General features: G+C 40.0%; 1 protein-coding gene across 1 annotated transcript; it reads right to left on the bottom strand.

Moving 5' to 3' along the window:
• Positions 1-12,839: 12,839 nt before the first annotated feature.
• Positions 12,840-21,382, bottom strand: C2H9orf40 (chromosome 2 C9orf40 homolog). Its single transcript, XM_066367975.1, has 2 exons — positions 20,803-21,382; positions 12,840-14,636 (listed from the first exon to the last, which is right to left on the bottom strand). Exons 1-2 carry the CDS (start codon positions 21,238-21,240, stop codon positions 14,478-14,480), a joined length of 597 nt encoding a protein of 198 aa, XP_066224072.1. The 5' UTR covers positions 21,241-21,382; the 3' UTR covers positions 12,840-14,477.
• Positions 21,383-21,589: the final 207 nt, after the last annotated feature.

Genomic DNA, 21,589 nt, shown 5'->3' with positions numbered 1-21,589 from the left:
TGCCCAACTGCGATCTACCCAGCAAGCCCATCAGGGGGTGATGCTTGGCCCAGGCATTGCTCCACTGCAACCAGAGCCATTCTAGCACCTGAGGCAGAGGCCACAGAGCCATCCTCAATGCCCGGGACAACTTTGCTCCAATGGAGCCTTGGCTGCAGGAGGAGAAGAGAGAGACAGAAGGAGAGGGGGAGGGATGGAGTGCCGGGGTCCAGCCCCGGGGGAATCCAGGGGTCCCACAGGAAGAGATGGCATCAGTGCGAATCGAGTGAGAGAGCCGAATTCTTTTCTTTCTCTTTATTCTCTCGTTAGCATTTACTGCCAGGCATCTCTGCCAATGGCTGGTCTAGCTTTATTTTTATACACACACACTAAGTTACAATCACATGGTATTCAGAATACATTGATTAATCATTGTTTTTGTTTCACTATGGTTACATATTTCTAGGTAACAGTTAATTCATTTCTATAAGCTATAAATCAGGTGGTAAGTCATTCAAAGTACAGTTATACAATAACTTGAATAGCAATAACAATATTGGTACAAACTTCTAAAAGGTCAGAACTGATTAATAACTCTACCTTACCTAAAATTCTATTGTCTAGTCAAATTTTATCTATTTACTATATTCATACACTAGTTAAGTTCTAACTTTATTCTTCTCAGAGTGTTCCACCACCTGCAGGTCAGGTATGCAAGAAGAAAGGAAAGTTTCTCTACTTTACCACATGAAAAGGTTAGGGAGGTAAAGTGATGAATTAAGTGAAGGCTAAAAGGTGCTCTGTGTATAATTACTGTTTCCTACCTATTCATAAGTCACAATCTATTTTTTCTAACATGATTAATAAGAAGAAATTCTCCTACAAACTTAACCCTTTACAAGGGATATCATAGCCAGCCTCTTATGTCTATGAGCCCAGGCAAAGGGGTTTACAGGCTTTTCTGTGGAACTCACACCCTCTGTCTCATTTCCAAAGAAATTACTACGAATCTACAGGGAAAGCACGGTACTATTATCCCTGTGCCATAAATGATAGCACACACCCAGAAAAAGGGGGGATATAAGGCCAGATTAATTCAAAAGGTCAAAGGGGGAAGTATCGTTGTGCCTTTCCTCTGCAGTGACTTTGTCAACCTGCAGCCATTGGTCTTCACTACGGTAACTTTGTCAACCAGCAGCCATTGGTCTTCTCTGCTGTGACTTTGTCAATCAGCAGTTTTTGATCTTCTGCTGCTGTGACCTTGTCAGCCAGCAGTTGTGGATCTTCTCCTGCTGTGACCTTGTCAGCCAGCAGTTGTTGATCGGCTCCCGACAGTGGAGAAGCATATAGGTGCTTCTCCTGTGTGCTCTGGTCGGGAATTGAACCCAGGACTTACACACGCCGGGCTGCTGCTGAGCCAACTGGCCAGGGCCTGGTGTTCCCCTTCTTATGAAGCTACTGAAGGTTTGGCTCCATAAAACAAAGGAATAAACCAAGATAAGGAAATATTGGTATTCACTGACCAGGACAAGGAAGAATACAGAGAACCCACAGGAAAGCAATGAAGAAGACGAGCCCAGGACGAAAGCTGTGCAGAGGCCCAGTAAATAACTAGACAGAATTGAGCAGGCCTGGAGAAGATGGGGAACATTTCTTCAGTGAGTTGTAAGTGATAAAACTCCTAGGACATATTGAAAACAATTTATAAATTTGGCCTGACCTGTGATGGCACAGTGGATAAAGCTTTGACCTGGAACACTGAGGTTGCCAGTTCGAAACCCTGGGCTTGCCTGGTCAAGGCATATATGGGAGTTGATGCTTCCTGCTCCTTCCCGCTTCTCTCTCTCTCTCACACACACACTTTATCCTCTCTAAAATGAATAATAGAAAAAATTTAAAAAAAAACAAATTTGGGGAGAGTTTGGGTTTAAAATACTAGTAAATACATAAAAAATGAAACAAGTGATAAAAATAAATTATTCATCCCATGAAAAGAATAATCATAGTATATTATATAACTTACCTGTGAACAGCATTTATATAGTCATAATACTATAAATCCTGAATATTGAACTAACCGAGGTTGTCATATTTCTATATGGCGATGTGGGTCTATATACATGGTGAGGGTTGTAAAAGAGAGTTAAAACCTTCAGATTCTGTGTGAAGTGTCAAACATAATATCTAAAGCTAACCAAGAAGTAACAATAAAAGCATGTTATTTCAGGTCATAGAGCTATAAAGCAAAACAATCAGTTGAAAGTGGTTGCCTCTGAAGAGAGCAAAATGGGTGGAGAGTATTGTTATGAGCCCTGTAAAAGTATTTTATGTTTAAAACACATGCATATTTGGACAAAAAACAAAGCTGACTTTTTTTTTTAAGCTGACTTTTTTTATTATTATTTTTTTAATTTTTCTGAAGTTGGAAACAGAGATGCAGTCAGACAGACTCCTGCATGTGCCCAACCGGGATCCACCCGGCATGCCCACCAGGGGGCGATGCTCTGTCCATCTGGGCCGTTGCTCTGTTGCAATCAGAGCCATTCTAGCGCCTGAGGCAGAGGCCACAGAGCCATCCTCAGCGCTCGGGCAAACTTTGCTCCAATGGAGCCTTGGCTGCGGGAGGGGAGGAGAGAGACAGAGAGGAAGGAGAGGGGGAGGGGTGGAGAAGCAGATGGGTGCTTCTCCTGTGTGCCCTGTCCGGGAATCAAACCCAGGACTCCTGCAAGCCAGGCTGATGCTCTACCACTGAGCCAACCCACCAGGGCCAAAGCTGACTTTTAAAAAACAAATTCAGTAGATGATTTTTTAATAATAAAAAAAAGAAGTCTGGTAACTATTGAGTATCAAATTTATAGACTTTGAAATATTCATTGGAAGAAATATCTCACAACATAGAGAATATAAATGAAAATCATGAAAGAAAACCTAGTGATTTGGAAGATAGATCTGAACCCTGACCCATAAATAAATTACTCCATGAGGTGAAAAAAGATGACATAAGGATGTAAAAATTAAATAAATAAAACATTAAAAATATATACATTTTCCTGAGTAGAGAAAATACTTGAGTCTAACATCGAAAAGGTTCACTGAACTCAGGCAAGTGAATGTGAAAATTTGTTTTTTCAGTATATAGTTATTAACTGCCTATTAGCATCAGCATTCTTCTAGGCTCTAGAAATACAGGTAAACAGAGTAGAAAGGATCTGTATTTGATGGATTCAATTTGGCTATAACTAATGGAAAATTTAACAATGGCCTAAGGAAGGAAAGAATTTATCTGCTACATAAAAGAAGTGGGATAGTTGTTGGACTCCACGGCTGACATAAGTGTGCAGTGCTCCTGAGGAACCGTGCGCCTTCAATCTTCCTGCTCGGCCACCTTTAGTATATGACTTTCGACTTCATGGTTACAAGATGGCTGCTCTACAGCCACACAAGGGACACATGACTAAATTAATTAACTAACAAAGGATAAAATTTAAGAGCCATTCCAAATAAAACATCTATTTGAGTCTTTGAGGTACAAAAATAAATTTTTGTAGAGGGATAAATTTCTTTTTTATTCTCAATGTTTAACTGATTATTTTAGTTTCTTATGGACTAGCTAGACCCTCCAGAAAATTTTTGACATAAAAAAGTGATAGTAGAGGCCCTGGCTGGTTGGCTCAGTGGTAGAGCATTGGCCCAGTGTGTAGAAGTCCCAGGTTCGATTCCCAGCCAGAGCACACAGGAGAAGTACTCATCTGGTTCTCCACCCCTCCCCCTCTCCTTCCTCTCTGTCTCTCTCTTCCCCTCCCACAGCCAAGGCTCAACTGGAGCAAAGTTGGCCCGGGGAATGAGGACGACTCCATGCCTCCGCCTCAGGTGCTAGAATGACTCCAGTTGCAACAGAGCAACGGCCCAGATGGACAAAGCATGCAGGAGTCTGTCTCTCTGCCTCTCTGCTTCTCACTTCAGAAAAAAAAAGTGATAGTGGACATTCGTCACTGTTCTTCATTTTTCTAGAAATTGATTAAGTCACTGCTTTTGTTTTATTTTCACATGAAATTTGTCAGAATGCCAAAACAAGATTGAATAATATTGACAATGTGTTTTTAAATATTGTTCCTGATTTTATTAAAGAAAATTATCAGCATTTTATTATTCATCATGATATTTTAAGCATTTTTAAAATTTTTGTTTTCCTTAGCATAATGCCTAAAAGTTTCTGAGAGGAAAAAATGTAAGACTTAAAGAATATTAAACCACCCTGGCCAGTTGGCTCAGTGATAGAGCGTCAGCCCAGCCTATGGATGTCACAGGTTCTATTCCCAGTCAGGGCACACAGGAGAGGCATCCATCTGCTTCTCCACCTTTTCCTCTCTTGCTTATCTCTCTCTGTCTCTCTCTCTCTCTGTCTCTCTCTGTCTCTCTCTCTCTCTCTCTCTCCCTATCCGTCTTCTGTCTTCTGCAGTCATGGCTTTATTGGAGCAAGTTGGCCCCAGGCACTGAGGGTGGCTCCATGGTCTCCACCTCAGGTGCTAGGAAGAACTCGTTTGTTGAGCAATGGATCAACATCCCAGATGGGCAGAGCATCGCCCTCTAGTGGGCTATCCAGGCAGATCCTGGGGTTCATGCAAGAGTCTGTCTCTTTGCCTCCCCTCCTCTTACTGAATGGAAAAAAAAAAGAATATTAAACCTGCTTGGGGTCGTGAACATACAATACAATATACAGATTATGTATTATTATAGAATAATACCCCTGAAACATATAATTTTATTAACTAATGTCCCTCCAATAAAATCAATATTTATTTTAACAATAAAAAAAGAATATTACACCCACTCAAGCTTTGTTCAAATGTAAAGACAACAGGCAAGCAATGCAAGAGCTGAAGAACTGTAGGAACTGGGCACTATTCTTGAATAAATTCCTCACTATAAATTCTAAACAACCAAATGAAGACAGGATCTCTTGGAAAAGCACTTCAGCACTAATAAATGTCATAGGAGAGCATTATTTACAATGTTCTGAGGGAAAGACCGTGTAACTAAGAATACTAACCAGCTAAGATGTAATACAAGCATAAAATTAGGACACAGGCACTCTTGAATAAGCCAAGTAATACATATAAACTTTAAAAAGACATGCAGCAATGAAATCAGCCAACCAGGAAATAAACATTTTTAATCCTCTAGAATAGACAGAATTTGGTAAAAAATATATAACAAGCAGTTATTCATTTACATGTAGAACTAAAAGTAAATCTTTATTATATGCGGCTTAAGTGTCTGTTTGTTGCCGATAGATTATTGGTTGCTTGCGTAACTGTACTAGCCAATGGGGTGAAGTTGCCACGGCTGACCGCAAATTGAGCGTGTCAGGGGGAAGGTGAACATTTGTTTGCATTGGCAATCATCTGTTTTACATAAAAACTATGTCTTAACGTAATTTCTTTTAAGAATGCCTCCTAATCACCTTTATTTATTGAGCTAGCGGTGGCTCTTAAGAAATGTACCGCCAGTGGTTTCCTTCATTGCACTCTAAGCAATTAAGCAAGTAGAAGGGGGAAACCCCGTGGGGCACTAAGCAAAGGGGCGTCCTCGCCGCCTGCCCTGGGTAATTCAGTTTGAATTAGCAGACACCTTTGCACAAATCATTTTAATTACAATTTATAATATCTAGAACAGCGGTCATTTCGTATGACCGCTGGGCTTTCTAGTAAATATATATGGGGATTATGACTACAGGAGAAATATATATATACTTTTTATTTATTTATTAAATTTAATGCAGTGACATTGATAAATCAGGGTGCATATGTTGAAAGAAAACATCTCTAGATTATTTTGACATTTGATTGTGCTGTGTACCCCTCCCCCAAAGTTAAATTGTCTGGTTTTCTTGTGCCTCTCCCCTCCCCCAACCCCTCTCTCCTTCTTCGCCCCATCCCCCCTCCCCCCACCCCCCACCCCTGTTGCCATCACATTCTTGTTCATGTCTCTGAGTCTTATTTTTATGTCCCTTCTATGTATGGATTCATATAGTTCTTAGTTTTTTTTTTCTGATTTACTTATTTCACTCTGTATAATGTTATCAAGGTCCATCCATGTTGTTGTAAATGATCCTATGTCATCATTTCTTATAGCTGAGTAGTACTCCATAGTATATATGTACCAAAGCTTTCTAATCCACTCATCCTCTGACTCACTTGGGCTGTTTCCAGATCTTTGCTATTGTGAACAATGCTGCCACAAATATGGGGGTGCATTTCTCCTTTTGGAGCCGTTCTATGGTGTCCTTGGGGTATATTCCTAAAAGTGGGATAGCTGGGTCAAAAGGCAGTTCGATTTTCAGTTTTTTGAGGAATCTCCATGCTGTTTTCCACAGTGGCTGCACCAGTCTGCATTTAATAACCAAAATTTATAAAGAACTTGTAAATCTCAACACCAGGAAGAGAAATATATTTTTTAAATGACAAAGTAAAAATAATGCAAGTAGCAAACATATAATATACTAGGTTAACACCTTTGCTTGCAAGAATTTACAGTTGTTTGTTTAATAATGGAACACAGTAATCCAACAATACATATAAAGCTTATGGTTGGAATGCTATTAGACATTATTGAAAAAACTCACACTCTTGAAGCTGCAGTTTTATAAGCTCAACTTAAAACCTCTATCATATGACCCTGGCCGGTTGGCTCAGTGGTAGAGCATTGACCTGGCGTGCAGGAGTCCTGGGTGCGATTCCTGGCCAGGGCACACAGGAGAAGCAACCATTTGCTTCTCCACCCCTTCCCTTCATCTCTCTTTCTCTCACTTTCCCTCCCACAGCCATGGCTCAAATGGTTCAAGCAAAGTTGACCCTGGGCACTGAGGATGGCTCCATGGCCTCACTTCAGGCTCTAAAATAGCTCAGTTGCCAAGCAATGGAGCAGCAGCCCATATGGGCAGAGCACCCTCTGGTAGGGGGCTTGCCAGGTGGATCCCGGTCGGGGTGAATCCTGGTCGGAGTCTGTCTCTGCCTCCCTGCCTCTCACTTAATAATTATAAAAAACCTATGATATCAATAAAAATGTAAGTATTGTCTTCAAGTGTTAATAAGCATTACAGAATCATGTAATAAAGCCATTTGTGATTCTGATAATTACCACCTCTTTTTTTCTATTTAATTTTTTTTTTTGTGTGTGTGTGTGTGTGTGTGAGAGAGAGAGAGAGAGAGAGAGAGAGAGAGAGAGAGAAAGAGGGAGGGAGGGAGAGAGAGAAAGAGTAGGGGAGATACAGACACAGACTCCCTGCCACAACTGAAATCCATCTGGGGCTGCTGACAATTTAGCTATTTTTAGCACCTGAGGTGGAGGCGCCACACGCCAGTGGTCTATGTGCTCAAATCAACCCAGCCATGGCTATGGAAAGGGAAGAGAAAGAAAGAGAGATAGAATGGGGAGGAGGGAAGAAGCAGATGTTTGCCTCTCCTGTGTGCCCTGACTGAGAATCAAACCCAGGACTTCCACATGCCAGGTCAATGCTCTACTGCTGATCCAATCAGCCAGGGCCACCACCTTTCACCTAAAGGGCAAGCCAACATATTTTAAAGAGTTTATTTAAAACATTGAGCTATTTATATGGATAGCAATACTATTTTTTAAATTCCAAGGATCAAGACTCATTAAGCCTTAGAAATACTCAAAATATGCAGGAATAGTAACTATAATATCAGTCTATTTTAGACTAAATATCAAAACAAAAATGATAAAAACAAGTCAAAATTAGCTTATAAGGACAAAAAAGTAATATTTATATCTATTCAGTTTATTCTAGTAGGTCAGAGAGGATAATCTATTTTTTTTTCCTTTTATATATCCTTTTAATAGTTGTTAGGTATTTCTATTGATATTTTCTAGAGGATTTTTGTGTGTATGGTCATGAGAGATATTAATCTATGGCTTTCATCTCTTGTCTGGTTTTGGTATGAGGGTAATGCTAGTCTTATAAAATGAACTGGAAAGTGTTCTCACCTCTTATTTTCTAAAAGAGAACACATAATTCTTCCTTAAATATCTTGTAGAATTCTCCCGTGAAACTAGATAACTAAAGTTTTATTGTTAGAAGGTTTTTAACTAAGAATTCAGTTTCTGCAATATATGTAGGAATATTCAGGTTATCTATTTCTTCTGGAATAAGCATTGGTAGTTTATGCCTTTGAAGCAATTTGTCCGTTTAAGTTGTCAAACTTATAGGAACAAAGTTGTTTATAATATCTGGAACTCCCATAACACAAATATATTACACATTCTGATACTGTTCCACAGGTGGTGAAGGCTCTGTTCATTTTTTAAATCATCTTTCTCCTTATTTTTTAGATTGGAGAATCTCTATTGATCCATCTTCAAGTTCATGGATTCTTCCTTTTGTCATCTCTTTACTTAACGCATTTACTAAATTTTTTATTTCAGATATTGACTTTTTCTCTTTTAACATTTCCATGTTTTATTTCTTATAGTTTATATCTCTCTTCTGAGTAAAACTATTTTTTTTTCAGTTCATTTTCTTTATGGAGCATTTTCAATACCTGTTTTAGAATCTTTGATAATTTTAACAGTTGTGTCTTCTTGAAATTGGCATCTGTTGTTTATCCTTTTAAAAAAAACTGGTCACATTTTTCTAATTCTTTGCCTGTCAAGTATTGTACTGTGTCCTGAATATTATGTTGTGTGACTCTGGGTCTTGTTAAGATTCTCTAGAGGGTGTTAATCTTTTTTAAGCAAGTACTTTGGTTCAGACTCTGAAGTTGTCTCTTCTCCTCTGGTCATGGCTATGCTGCTTGCTTGGTCCTGTCCCATGCATGCATCTCTCAGACATTAGCGCAGGACATGGGCGGAAACTTATATTGTGGTTTAGTTCTCAAAGCCTTTGCTATAGGGCTTTTGCTCTGTCCCGTGCATATGTACCTGAGGGATGAACCCAGAACTAGTGCAGTTTCCATATAGAATCACTTGCCCCATTCTCACATCATCAGAATGCCCTCTACTCCCTCTTGCTCAAAGCAGCTCCCTTCTCGGACTTCCAGCAGAAAAGATAGATTTCTCTCCAAGTTTGGGTTGCCCATGCTGCCACTACAGTTCTGCTAGGTGTTTGCTTCTTGTTCAAAGCTCAAGAGAGTAAGAAATAAACCAGAAAACTTGGCCCTGGCTGGTTGGCTCAGCAGACACGTGTCAGCTGGTGTGTATCTAAGTTCCAGGTTCGATTCCCAGTCAAGACACACAGGAGAAGAAACCATCTGCTTCTTCAGCCTCCTCCCCTCTCCCTCCCACAGCCATGGTTCAAATGAACAAGTTGGGGACGGGCGCTAAGGATGGCTCCATGGTCTCTCCTCAGGCACTAAAATGGCTTGGTTGCTGAACAATGGAGCAGTGGCCCCAGATGGGCAGAATGTTAGCCCCGGACAGGGGGGTTGCCAGGTGGATCCCCATCAGGGTGCATGCAGGAGTCTGTCTCTCGGCCTCCTTGCTTCTCACTTGATTAAAACAAACCCCCCAGAAAATTTGTCTCTGTATAAGTTTCTTTGCCAAATTTGACTTTCATTCACAATAATATAGGGTTTTGGATTAGTTTTCAGAGACCACAGGTGTATTTTAGTTAAAGCTTTTAGTTGTAATTAGTAAGAGAGAGAGAGAGAGAGAATACTGAGCTTCCTCCATCTTGATCAGCTCTGAAAGTCCTTTTTTCTTATTTGAAAGCATTTCCCTATATCATTAAAACACTTAATAACATCATTTTGATTTCATTATTTTCTATTATACATATTTTAATTATCCATCCATTCTCTTAAAAACAATTTTTTGTTTCTAATATTCTACTATTACAAACAACATATAGTTTTCTGATTGTTTAGGGTACATTTTTAGATACAGAATAACTAGTTCAAAGATTGTGATAAGGCTCTCAAAGTATATTGCCAAATTGCCTTTCAGAAAGGCTTTACTAAAAATAAAGCATTATCTGCAACTTTTGCTAGTTTATATAGGAAAACAGTATTTTATTTAACATTTGAGATTACAGAGCAGAAATGTTTATTTTTCATGCTCATTTTCTCATGTCCATTATTTATTTGTATTAGCATCATAGTTTAATAATCAATTTTTATAAATTATAAATATATAAGTTAAGAAAAACTATATCTGTATCTATCCATTAATGCAAAAGAAATACACCAGAACAAACCAAAGACTAATGTGCCTGGTTACTTCTTAGAGGAAGAACAAAGTGGGGAATGAGAACTGGGGTAGAAGACTGAAAGGGAGTGACACTTCTCTGATTATACAGATTTAAATCATTGAATAAAGAAATAGGGGCGAAAGAAAAGCTCTCAGAATTTCAATTAACAAAGGTAAAAAGGATGCTGGAAATAGAAAATGAGCATCTGACATATACCAGAGCAGTATTTCAGGCAATCACCAGTGGGTCCTAAATTCTGTGGGCAGAATATGATGAGAAATGGGTCTTTACGTAGTCTCAAAGTATCTTTCTAGAAGATAATTATTTACAAAGGAGAAATTAGTAACTATATAACAGAAACACCTGGCAGACACCCTACCTGAACCAAGTAATCAGTTACAATCCCTGATAATGAAAGTTGACATCAGTGCCTCTGCCCCTTGGTATAATGTACCGAGAAGCATACACCATCCCTTCTATGGAGTTCTTACCAAATATGTACAATATAATTCTGATAACATCAAATAGAAATTAATGGACAACCTATAAAATAACTTTCCAGAAAGTACCAAGGTCATTAAAGACAAAGAAATTCCAAAGAACTGTTTGCTTAAAGGAGACTAGAGATACTAAAATGTAACAGGTGACCATGGATTGAACCCTGGGCCAAAAAAAGGATGTTAGTGAGACAATGGTGAAATCTGAATATAGTCTATAGATTTTGTAGGGTTTTGACATAGAACCTTCAAGAGCTGTCTGAAGTAACTCTTTCTATGTCCACATAATAGTATTATATTAATGTCCTCATTTTTATAATCATAGTGTGGTAAAATGCTGTATCAGGGAATCTGCGTAAAGGGTATCCAACTTAAAGAAAACCTTACTTTTAGATTTCCATCTCCCACAATGCAATTTTGCCAAGTTTCCTGATTTTCCTGAGGTTTACTTATTAACAACTTTTCTTTTTTTGAGAGAAGAGTAGAGGAACATTGAGTTGCTCCTATATGTCCCTGAATGAGGAATCAGACCAGCAACCTCCACGTTCCAGGACAACGCTCCAACCACTTACTTTTATTGATGTTTAGAGACAGAGAGAAAGGAAGGGAGAGAGGGGCCAGGGGGAAGGTAAGCATTTGTTGTTCCACTTAGTCGTGCATTTGTTTGGTTGCTTCCCTTGTGTGTCCTCACTGGGGATTCAAACTGCAACCTTGTTGTTTCAGGACAATGCTCTTAACCAGCTGTACCGGCCAGGGCCTAACAGCTTCTTTAAAGAATGGAATTACTTCAAATCTCTCTCCATATACATACACACACACACAATTATATATATATATATAATGTATGTACATCTATGTGTATGTAAACCCATACTTTACCTGTTATCTATATTGTACATATTAAACATGTCTTTACATTATATTGAAATATATATACTTACATAAAGTATAAAGCCTCTAGCATGTTAATAGCCAAGTATTTTTCCTGAATATTTTCCTTTTGGTTTTAATGCTGATATATAATGCATGAAAAAATTGAGCTACTATTCAACTCTCCCAGATTCTGCAATGTGATGTCCTATTAAATTTTTTGTCAAATAACTACCTCCTATTGTTCATTTGGTTGTCTTTACATTTTATAATAAATTTAGCATATCTTTAATGTTTTCCTTTTTAATGTTTTTACTTATTGATTTTCAGAGCAAGAGAGAAACAATTTGTTGTTCCACTTATTTATACATTCATTGGAGTGCCCTGACCCGGGATCAAACCCACAACCTTGGCGTATCAGGACGATGCTCTGAGCTACCTGGTTAAGGTCCAATGTTTTCCTCTTTGATCTCTGCAACAGACTTTTGGTATACACATCTTTAAGAAAATTACCTTTGTAAATGTTCCTAGAAAATTGCTGGTATCACACTAACAGATAAGAAAGCCTATTCATTCATTGACTGTCTAGTCCCTGGCCGGTTGGCTTAGTAGTACAGCATCAGCCAGGTGTGGAAGTCCCAGGGTCAATTCCTAGTCAGGGCACACAGAAGCAAACACCTGCTTCTCCACCCCTCCCCCTTTCTCTTCTCCTCCCACAGCCATGGATTAAATGGTTCAAACGAGTTGGCCCCAGGCGCTGAAGATGGCTACATGGTCTAGGTCAGGCACTAAAATAGCTCATTTGCTGAGCAACAGAGCAGCAGCCACAGATGGGCAGAGCATTGCCCCATATGAGGCTTGCCAGGTAGATCCCAGTCAGGGGACATGAGGGAATCTGTCTTTGGCTCCCTGTCACTCAATAAAAATAAAAAATATATATATACTGCCTAGAATGTGACAGGCAATGTTCTGGGCACCAGCAAGAACAGTGAACAAAAATGGATACTTTCCGACCCTCAGGTCAAAAAGAAGGGTAAGAAAGTTTATCAATTTTTTCCCCACAGTGCTTTAACTGCTTCCCCCAATTGTTTGCTTTCCTTGCTAGTTCTTTAATTCCAGTTCTTATTCTGAAACATCTAGTAGCAATTTAAAGTGGAATGAAGAACATGATAGGAAGCACACTTATTCTAATTATTTGTTTGTATCTACAATAAGGGTATTTGAGAATGAAGATGATCCAGGTAATGTACTTAGTACATTGTCTGACAATAAACATATAGTCTCTCTGAGGTAGATACTATTTATTATTGTTTCTCATTTTACAACTGTGGAACCAGGGGCTTGGAGATAAAAAATAACCTCAATGTTACACAGGTAGAAAGTGGCAGTACAAGACTTTGACCCATGTGTGACTCCAAAGTCTTAACTCTTAATTACAATACTCTACAGTCTGCTTTCTGTTCTATAATATTCTTATTAATGTGAACCCATATTTAAATCCTATAGTATACCATATTTCAATCCTGTAGTACACATTGTTCTTTTCTCCTCATCTGCATTTATCTTTCCTGAATTTTCAATCTAAAATCATTAAAAATATACAAGCAAGAATGACTTAATTACAAAGCCAACATTCTAGAATGCAAGTTAATTAATTTAACCATTGATACTCATTCAACTCAAACACAAACTGCTTACTTTAACAATGAAATAGTAACAATTAGTTGTAAATAAGCCATCAACAGGGCAAAATAAAAACAGAGCTAATTAAAAACAGGCATTGCTTTAGTACAAATTAGTTATCTCCTTGAAAAAATTTTTTTATTGATTTAGAGAGGAAGAAATACTGATCTATTGTTCCACTTACTCATGCATTCATTGATTGATTCTTATATGTGCCCTGATGGAGACTGAACCTGCAAGCTTGGTATATCTGGACCATGTTCTAACCAACTGAGCTACCCAGCCAGGGCCTCAAATTAGTTATCTCCTTTAAACAGGAAAAATTACCATTAGTCTAGTGGTCCACATATCTGCATATTAGAGGAATGGAAGGAGGGGGGAGGATTGGTGTTTAAATATAGCTGTAGCTGAGACCTACATCAGAACAATTGAGAATTCCTCAAGAGAGGGGCCTAGGCAAAAATCTATGCAGTGTTGCCAGTGTTGAGAACTACACGTTTACAGTAATAAGTAATAAAAACCACACCCTCAAGGCAATTCAAAATCAAGAAATTAGAAACAAAACAGAACTTTACCTCTTTTTTTGGGACAGAAGGGAGGGAAGCACCTACTCACTTTTCATCGTTCTTCACCCATTTTTGACAGCCCAAAGTAGTTTATCAAATATTTTAAGTTATGTAAACATGCTACCCATATTTAAATTCTCACTACTTTACACTTAGAAAGCTTTTTAAAATTTAACTTGTTAGAAAGCTTTTAAAATACCAGCTTTCAAAAAGACTACCCCATATTTTAAGTTTGCATAGATGTTTAAGTCAGCTACTTATTCAACTAGAGTCAATAATGTATATTAAAGAGGATTTTATTAATAAATTATAAAACAATATTCATGTCATGTATCACAAATTAAATTTTTGTTGCAGGAAAGACTATTTTGAGTGTGTCCTATTTTTAAAACTGTCAGAATTCCTTTTCATAAGATTAATATCTTCAAATTTAGAATCTAAACAAATTTTACTTTAACGCATACACAAAATACTTCCCCTATAACTGCACTATATCACTTATAAATCCTGTTGGGAGTTTCAGTGACTGAAGCATTTATGTTTAAAACAACCTTTCCTCATTTTTGTTTAGGAATGAAATCCCATAAAGTATGGAAAATAACATTTTTCCTTAGAGAATACATAATGTGAAATGTTTTCTCAAATTCAGAAAAACACATTTCTTCAGCTCCTCTGTCAGGACTCCATGTCAACCTCAAGCACTTCATTCTTGCCCTGAAGCCTTGCTTCTGGAAGGTTATCTTCATTTACATCTTCAAGGTCTGCCAAATCAATAGGGGGTAAAGGGTTCCTCCAGAACTGGAAGGTGTTATACTGCCAAAATTCTTCATTGAGCTGTAGGGAGGGAAAAAAAGAGAGAAATGAAAGTACATCAATGGTTTAGAAAAAGATGTCTTTTTCAGAAAACAATGTTTTTGTTTTAAAAAGAAACTCAACAAGATTTTGCAGTCTGTCACTTTAAATTTCAACAAATATACATTCTTAATTCTGTTCTATAATATTCTTATTATGTGAACCCACATTTAAATCCTACAGTATACCATATTTAAATCCTATAGTACATACATTGTTCTTTTCTCCTCATTTGCATTTATCGAAGTACTTCATGGACTCAGTCAAACCTGCTCATTTTCATATTCATAGATTTGGGAAAGTATTTCTTGTTAGTAGTTTAAATTCAAAAGAATTTCTTCCAAACAGTCACTTCTGACAGTTTTCTTCCATTTTCAACCAAAGAAAATATCTGAAAACAGACTTAAAATGTTTCACCTTTCAGTGAAGAAAACCTTTTTTTTAAAAAAAATACCCATGTACCTTAAAACTTTTTTTTGTTCTTTTTCCTGAGATTTGGTATTTTAAGGGTTGACTGTACATGGGCTAAAATATTTTAACAACTTTCTAAAAAGTATTAAGATATACCCAGACACTTGGTTGGTTTGAGTGTCAGCCTCAGGCACTAAAAATAGCTCGGCTGATTCAAGCATCAACCCTAGACAGAGGTTGCTGGGTGGATCCCAGTCGGGGAGCATGTGGGAATCTGGCTATTTTCTCTCCTCTCACTTAACCCTTTGAGTAGTACGAACATTCATGTACTACCTCGTTTATTTAAAAAATGTATAAGGCAACATTAAAAAACGGCAAATGTATGTTCTTCTTGTTTCCATGAATTGGTTACCAAAAACAAACATGATTTTAAGTTAATAAAATTGTAACTGGAACTAATTTCATTTAAAACAAAACAATAAAATGTATTCCTGGGGGTCAGCGAGCATGAAAAAAACTCACTAATCAAAGGGTTAAAAAAATTTTTAAGTATTAATATATATAAACATGTGAAACAACAAGAAAAACTGATAACTTTTACCATGACACCATTTGGTACAAGGCATGACATTTTAAATTTTCATTTTAAAGAAAGAAGAGGGAAAAACATATATATTTTAAAGAGAGAGAGAGAAACATCCATTTGTTGCTCCACTTATTTATGCATTTATTGGTTCATTTGTATATATGCCCTGATTGGGGATTGAACCTGAAACTTTGGTGTATCAGGATGATGCTCTAACCAACTGAGCTACCCAGCCAGGTTGACTTGTAAATCAATATAGCAAATTTCATAAATCTAAGTGAGCACTGGTCCCTTAAAAATTTAACAGCTTAATGGCTATAAAACTGTTTCAAGTAACTATGAAGTGAAGCTGATGTTCCAATAAAGTATAAAATTGGAACAGAAGTTCAAAAGCATTCCAAAATATATACTTTATGCACAGGAAGCAGCATGGGAATTATACACAGGATCCTAAGTTGACCATCTAGATGGGTGTCTATATATCTGTATCTATTCTATGTTCTGTTCTTACATTAAGTTCATACTTGCTAGGGCAGCATTATCCAACCAAAATAGTATAGTGGAGGTCCCATATGTAATGTAAATTTTTTCTAGTAACTACAGTAAAAAATGTGAAAATAAACACATGAAATTAATTTTTTTAAATATAAGACTTAATGATATATTATGTGTGTGTGACAGAGACAGACAGACAGGAAGGGAGAGAGATAAGAAGCATAAATTCTTTGTTGCAGCACCTTAGTTGTTCATTGATTGCTTTCTCATATGTGCCTTGACCGGGGGGCTACAGCAGAGTCAGTGACCCCTTGCTCAAGCCAGTGACCTTGGGCTCAAACTGGGAGCCTTGCTCAAATCAGATGAGCCTGTGCTCAAGCTAGCAACCTCGGGGTTTTGAACCTGGGCCTTCTGCATCCCAGTCTGATGCTCTATTCACTGCCTCACTGCCTGATCAGGCAATGCTATATTAGTTTTGATGGTGAATCAAAATATGCTTTAGAAAGAGTTAACGAAAGATAGGAATACATGTAACAAAACTTATGCCACATTTAATTAAATCAAGAGAAACACTTCAGTACACACTATCTCGTGTTCTCCTGCTTTCTCCTCAGCACCCTGGAAGCATTACTGTGGTCTTGCCCTAAATTCCTGATCCTCCTTCAGCTGCTAAGCTGACTTCTTGGAACATCATGAAAATGTACTTGTGACAGCCAGTGGTCCTGTGACCCTCCCTCAGCTGGGAGGCCCCAGGGCTGGGCTGAGGGACCACAGGCAAGTCAAAAGGCAGGAGGAAGGACTCCAAACCCTCCTCCTCCTCTTTAGTTTCTGAAAGGCACTCACCTGGCATTTTCCATTTCGGTGTGTCTAAAAACATACATTTGAATATTTAACTAATATATATAGTGACAAGTTTGGGGAAATAAGTGGAATGAAGACAATGTTCCAGTTAAGGCAGTTCAACTAGTGCCAAGGTGATTGGCCCAACTATGAGTGTGGCTAAACTGGGCTGGTGGCACCTTTGTGCCATGCAGGCAGCTGACCAGGCTTCCAGAACAGAATGATTTTCCAAGGACAGGATGCCAACAGGAGTCTTTTGTCACAAACTGCACATGGTGTTTGTGAGCCCTGGGAAATAGGGGTGAGGGGTAGTATGAGATCAGGTTGCTGGGATCACGGGGGGGTCAGCCAGGTGACTTCAGGAGTGGGCTCAACCTGAGCCCCTTCACCACACAAGGTGTCCTGAGTCTCTTCTTTCAAGGCTCAGGAAGCCCAAGCTGCCCAGGTCAAGAGTAATTCATCTCAGTATTTTACCTGAGCTAATATATCTAAATTATTATCGTCTCAACATGCAGACATTTGAAAAACTGAGATAGTTTACATTCGTTTTGTCATACTAAGTTTCCAAAGCCTGGCACACAGTTTACACATCTGGCACTGGTCAGACTAGCCTCATTTCAATGCTTAGTTGCTGCATGTGGCTGGTCACTTTACTGAAAAGCACAGGTCTGTAAGAAAATCTCATTAAAAGTTCATTCAGTGCCTTATACACTAAGGCTTAGAGAATTAAGAGTCTCTCTGGAATTTCTTAACACTGGAATAAAAATATAAAAATTCAAAAGATGCCAAGAAAAATTTCATTTTAATAACAGAATTAAAAGTAAGGATGTACAGCGTGTCTGTAAAGTCATGGTGCACTTTTGACCAGTCACAGGAAAGCAACAAAAGATGATGGAATTGTGAAATCTGCATCAAATAAAAGGAAAACCCTCCCAGTTTCTGTAGGATGATGTGGCAGCATGTGCAGATGATGATGTAACACCGTGGAGCACCCACGGCCATGCCAGTCTAGATGTGGACGGTACAGAGGAAAGTTCAGTGTGTTCTGTGGCTCACTAAATTCAAATCCATGACCAAAGTGCGACGTGAATATCAGTGCGTTTATAACGAAGCGCCACCACAGAGGAATAACATTACTCGGTGGGATAAGCAGTTGAAGGAAACCGGTAGTTTGGTGGAGAAACCCTGTTCTGGTAGGTCATCAGTCAGTGACAAGTCTGTATACGGGATAGCTACCTCAGGAGCCCCAAAAAATCTGTGCATGAGCCCACATCGAACTGCACTGAATAGGTATGAAACTGGGAGAGTTTTCCTTTTATTTGGTGCAGATTTCACATTTCTATCATCTTTTGTTGCTTTTCTGTGACCGGTCAAAAGTGCACCATGACTTTATGGACACACTGTATTTCTTTGCCTACTAGAAAAAATACTATTGTTCATATTTCCTACTTAAAAACATGGACTAAAAAAATACTTTAATGATGTAAGTGTAACCTAGTAAGTAGCTAAGAGCACAAATTCTGCTACCAGACACACCTAAGTTTGTGCTACCCACTAACTTCGATCTTGATCTAAGTGTTTTCTATTCAGTATACAACTTTCTTGTGAGTTAACATTTAGCACTGTAATTGCTCAATATTGCTAACTAGTATATCCCAAGAAGTCTTTGAATCATTGATCACTTTTTCCTAGTAACAGCAACACTTTTGCTTATTTTCTATTAAAAATAACAGTAAGGGCTAGCACTGACAGCAATGAAACTGCATCAAGTTACAAGAGAAAACATGAATATTTAATGAATACCTGGTTTTATTTTAGTTCTCTAGTTAAATAAAAATCTGAAACTCAGAAAATATTGAGGTTCTGTCTGCCTAGATTGCATCCTCAATATAGAAAGGGCATACTTGAGAAAATTTTTCCTAAACAAGATCCCAAGAGGGAGAGCACAAACCTAAGACTTATTCTAAGCATAAGAACCAGATACATTTAGTGCACAAACTGAAAAGCTTTTTAACTTCTTAAAGGAAGAACCCTTCTTGCTTTCTGTCAAGAGCTTGTAGTGACTATAGGACACAGAGAGCTGCCAGATATAGTCACTGCTGTGGAGGAAAACACGGGTGTATCTAGAAAATTTGAAGCAGACGTGTGTGCCAGTTAACTAAAAATTCTCCTTCTTTGCCTACCTGCCATTTCCGTATTTCCCCCTTATCAATCTGTGGCACACTGTAGTCACTATATTCTGGTAGGAAAGACAAGACTATGTATGGGTGCAGTCTGAAGAACAGTTTTCAAGTCTGAATGATTACTATTTCTTAAGTTTTACATATGTCTATGCAAATATGTAAAACCTAAACAAAAAATGGTAGTCATCCAGACCTACTTGAAATTCTAATTCTTTATTTTCAAAATGTAAGTGCTATCGTTTGTTTTTAAGTAAGCTGATTTTGCCCTAAAAGCAATCTGAATAAAAATATCTAAATAAGGATTATGATTTCTAAATTCCAAGAAAACTGGGGGTAGATTTACAATTTAATTTCATCTAGAAATGCTTATCTTGATTATGTCTAAAGGATAACTTCACAATCACAGGAAAATAATCTTTCCCAACTATAAAATTCTTATTATCTTATTGAGCTTTTCACCAAGAAGAAATCATGCCAAGGCAACCCCATTTTGGTGCTGGTGGTGGGGGAGACAAGGTATTTGATAAGGTCTGCATGAGGTACTTAAGGCAATGGAGAGATGTGAGGTGGATGCTGTGACGTAGTAGTTGGAAGTGTTGGTGAATTCTGAGTCCTACATTTGGTTCTCCCACCTCCAAACCTCAGTCAACACAGAACTGCCGAAAAGCAATCAGAACTCTTAAGTCTAGACCAAGCTGTCCAATAAATATAAAATGCCAGCCACACACCTAAATTTTAAATTTTGTAGTGGATGTATTAAAAAAACTAAGAGATGAAACAAATTTGAACCTATTGTATTCAATCCAATATCTCCACGTTATTTCAACATCTAATCAATACAAAATGTTTTGAGATCTTCAAAACCTAGTGTTGTTTTTACACGTACAGCACATCTCAAGCGTGCAGTTGTCTGAGGTGGCTAGAGACTGCCATCCCGAACAGCACGGGACCCGACAAATCAGACGTGGTGTGTGGAGATGAAACAGGCTCATCATTTCCCAAGGAACGGGAATTCTCTCCAAGATCCTCATACACCTTAGGGCCCAAGTTCATTTCCAACAACAATCCTTTTTCAAAGAATCTGATTTGTCACTGTGAGTCAAAACCCCTTTTCCCAAGATGAAGCCCTTCCTCCCTAAAAAATAACTAGCATGCCTAAAGGACGCCCCATGGATGGCTACCACATTGGTTACCTCTTGAGAAAATCTATCACAAGTTCTGGAAACAAATCATCGTTAAACCATGGAAAGCATGGTACACCTTTCTCTGACTTTGTCGTCGCCTCAAACTTGTGGCGGCCCAGTCAACGTCCCCACCGGATTCTCTAGTCTGCCATGACCCACGGTCCTACTTCATGTCCCGTAACACCGGCGCCGAGGCGGCAGACAGGTCTACCTCACCCCCGGCCAGTTTCCCCTGGTTTATCGAAGCGCTTTCCGCCTGTCGGGCTCCCAAGACGCTGCCAGGGGCGGTCCCTGGGGCCCCGGCAGCAGCGGCCCCGGCTCTCCGCCTTTCGGGGCGTCTTGAAGAATACGAGTCTGCGGGGGACGATGTGTTCCTCCCCAGGGCGCAAAGCACCAGGGAAAATGGCGACCCCGCCCACCTCTGGAGCGTCCGGCCTCCCAGCCCCTACCTGCAGCGGCGGGGCCCCCCAGTCGTCCTGCGGCGGCTCTGCCCGCCCCGCCCCGTCGTCGCCACCGCCCCTCGGGGGCCGGGCGCCCCGGGGCTCCTCCCCCGGCCCGCAGGGCCGCAAGGGCGGCGGATGCAGCAGCGGCGGCGGCTCACTGGTCTCCGAGCTGCGGCCCTCACGCTCCGCGCCGCCTGGAGCGGTGGTGTCCCCACTGTCGAGGCGCTTGCTGGGCGAGGCCGAAGGCTCAGTCATTGCCCCCGCGTCGATTTTGCGCTTTCGGGGCAGCTCCGGGACACAGAGGGGCTGCCCGGGATGCGAAGTCGCCGGCGGCGAGATCCAGAGCGGCGGCGGCGGCGGCGGCTCCTCCGGAAAGTCGCAGAGCAGAAGCCGCTTCCAAGGCACGTGGAACGTCAGCGGCTGGGCCGCACGCCGCTTGGCCATGGGCCGGGAGGTTCGGGCGGAACCCGCCCGGCGCGGGAGGCCGAGCGCAGATAACTGCGGAGGGCGGGGGCGGGGGCGGAGCGCACGAGGACGGCGACGCGGCGACAGGAAGACGGGAAGGGAACCCTGGAGGGGGTGGGGCGGCCGGGTTCCCCACGCCCGGCGGGCACGGGCTTTGCCACCGCGGAGGTGCTGCCGGACGTTGGGGAGTAACCGCCAAGCGGCGGAGCTTCGAACCTGCGCACACGCGCTGGCCTGGCGGAACCGCTGGTTGGTAGACGCTCGAGGGGCGCGCTCCCGAGCGCCCCCGCGGCCGGAAGTGCGCGCCCCAGGGGAAGGCGGGAAAGCA

The sequence above is a fragment of the Saccopteryx leptura genome, chromosome 2 (assembly GCF_036850995.1).
Source record: "Saccopteryx leptura isolate mSacLep1 chromosome 2, mSacLep1_pri_phased_curated, whole genome shotgun sequence".
Lineage (NCBI taxonomy): Eukaryota > Metazoa > Chordata > Mammalia > Chiroptera > Emballonuridae > Saccopteryx > Saccopteryx leptura.
This window is presented reverse-complemented; position numbering and strand designations above follow the sequence as displayed.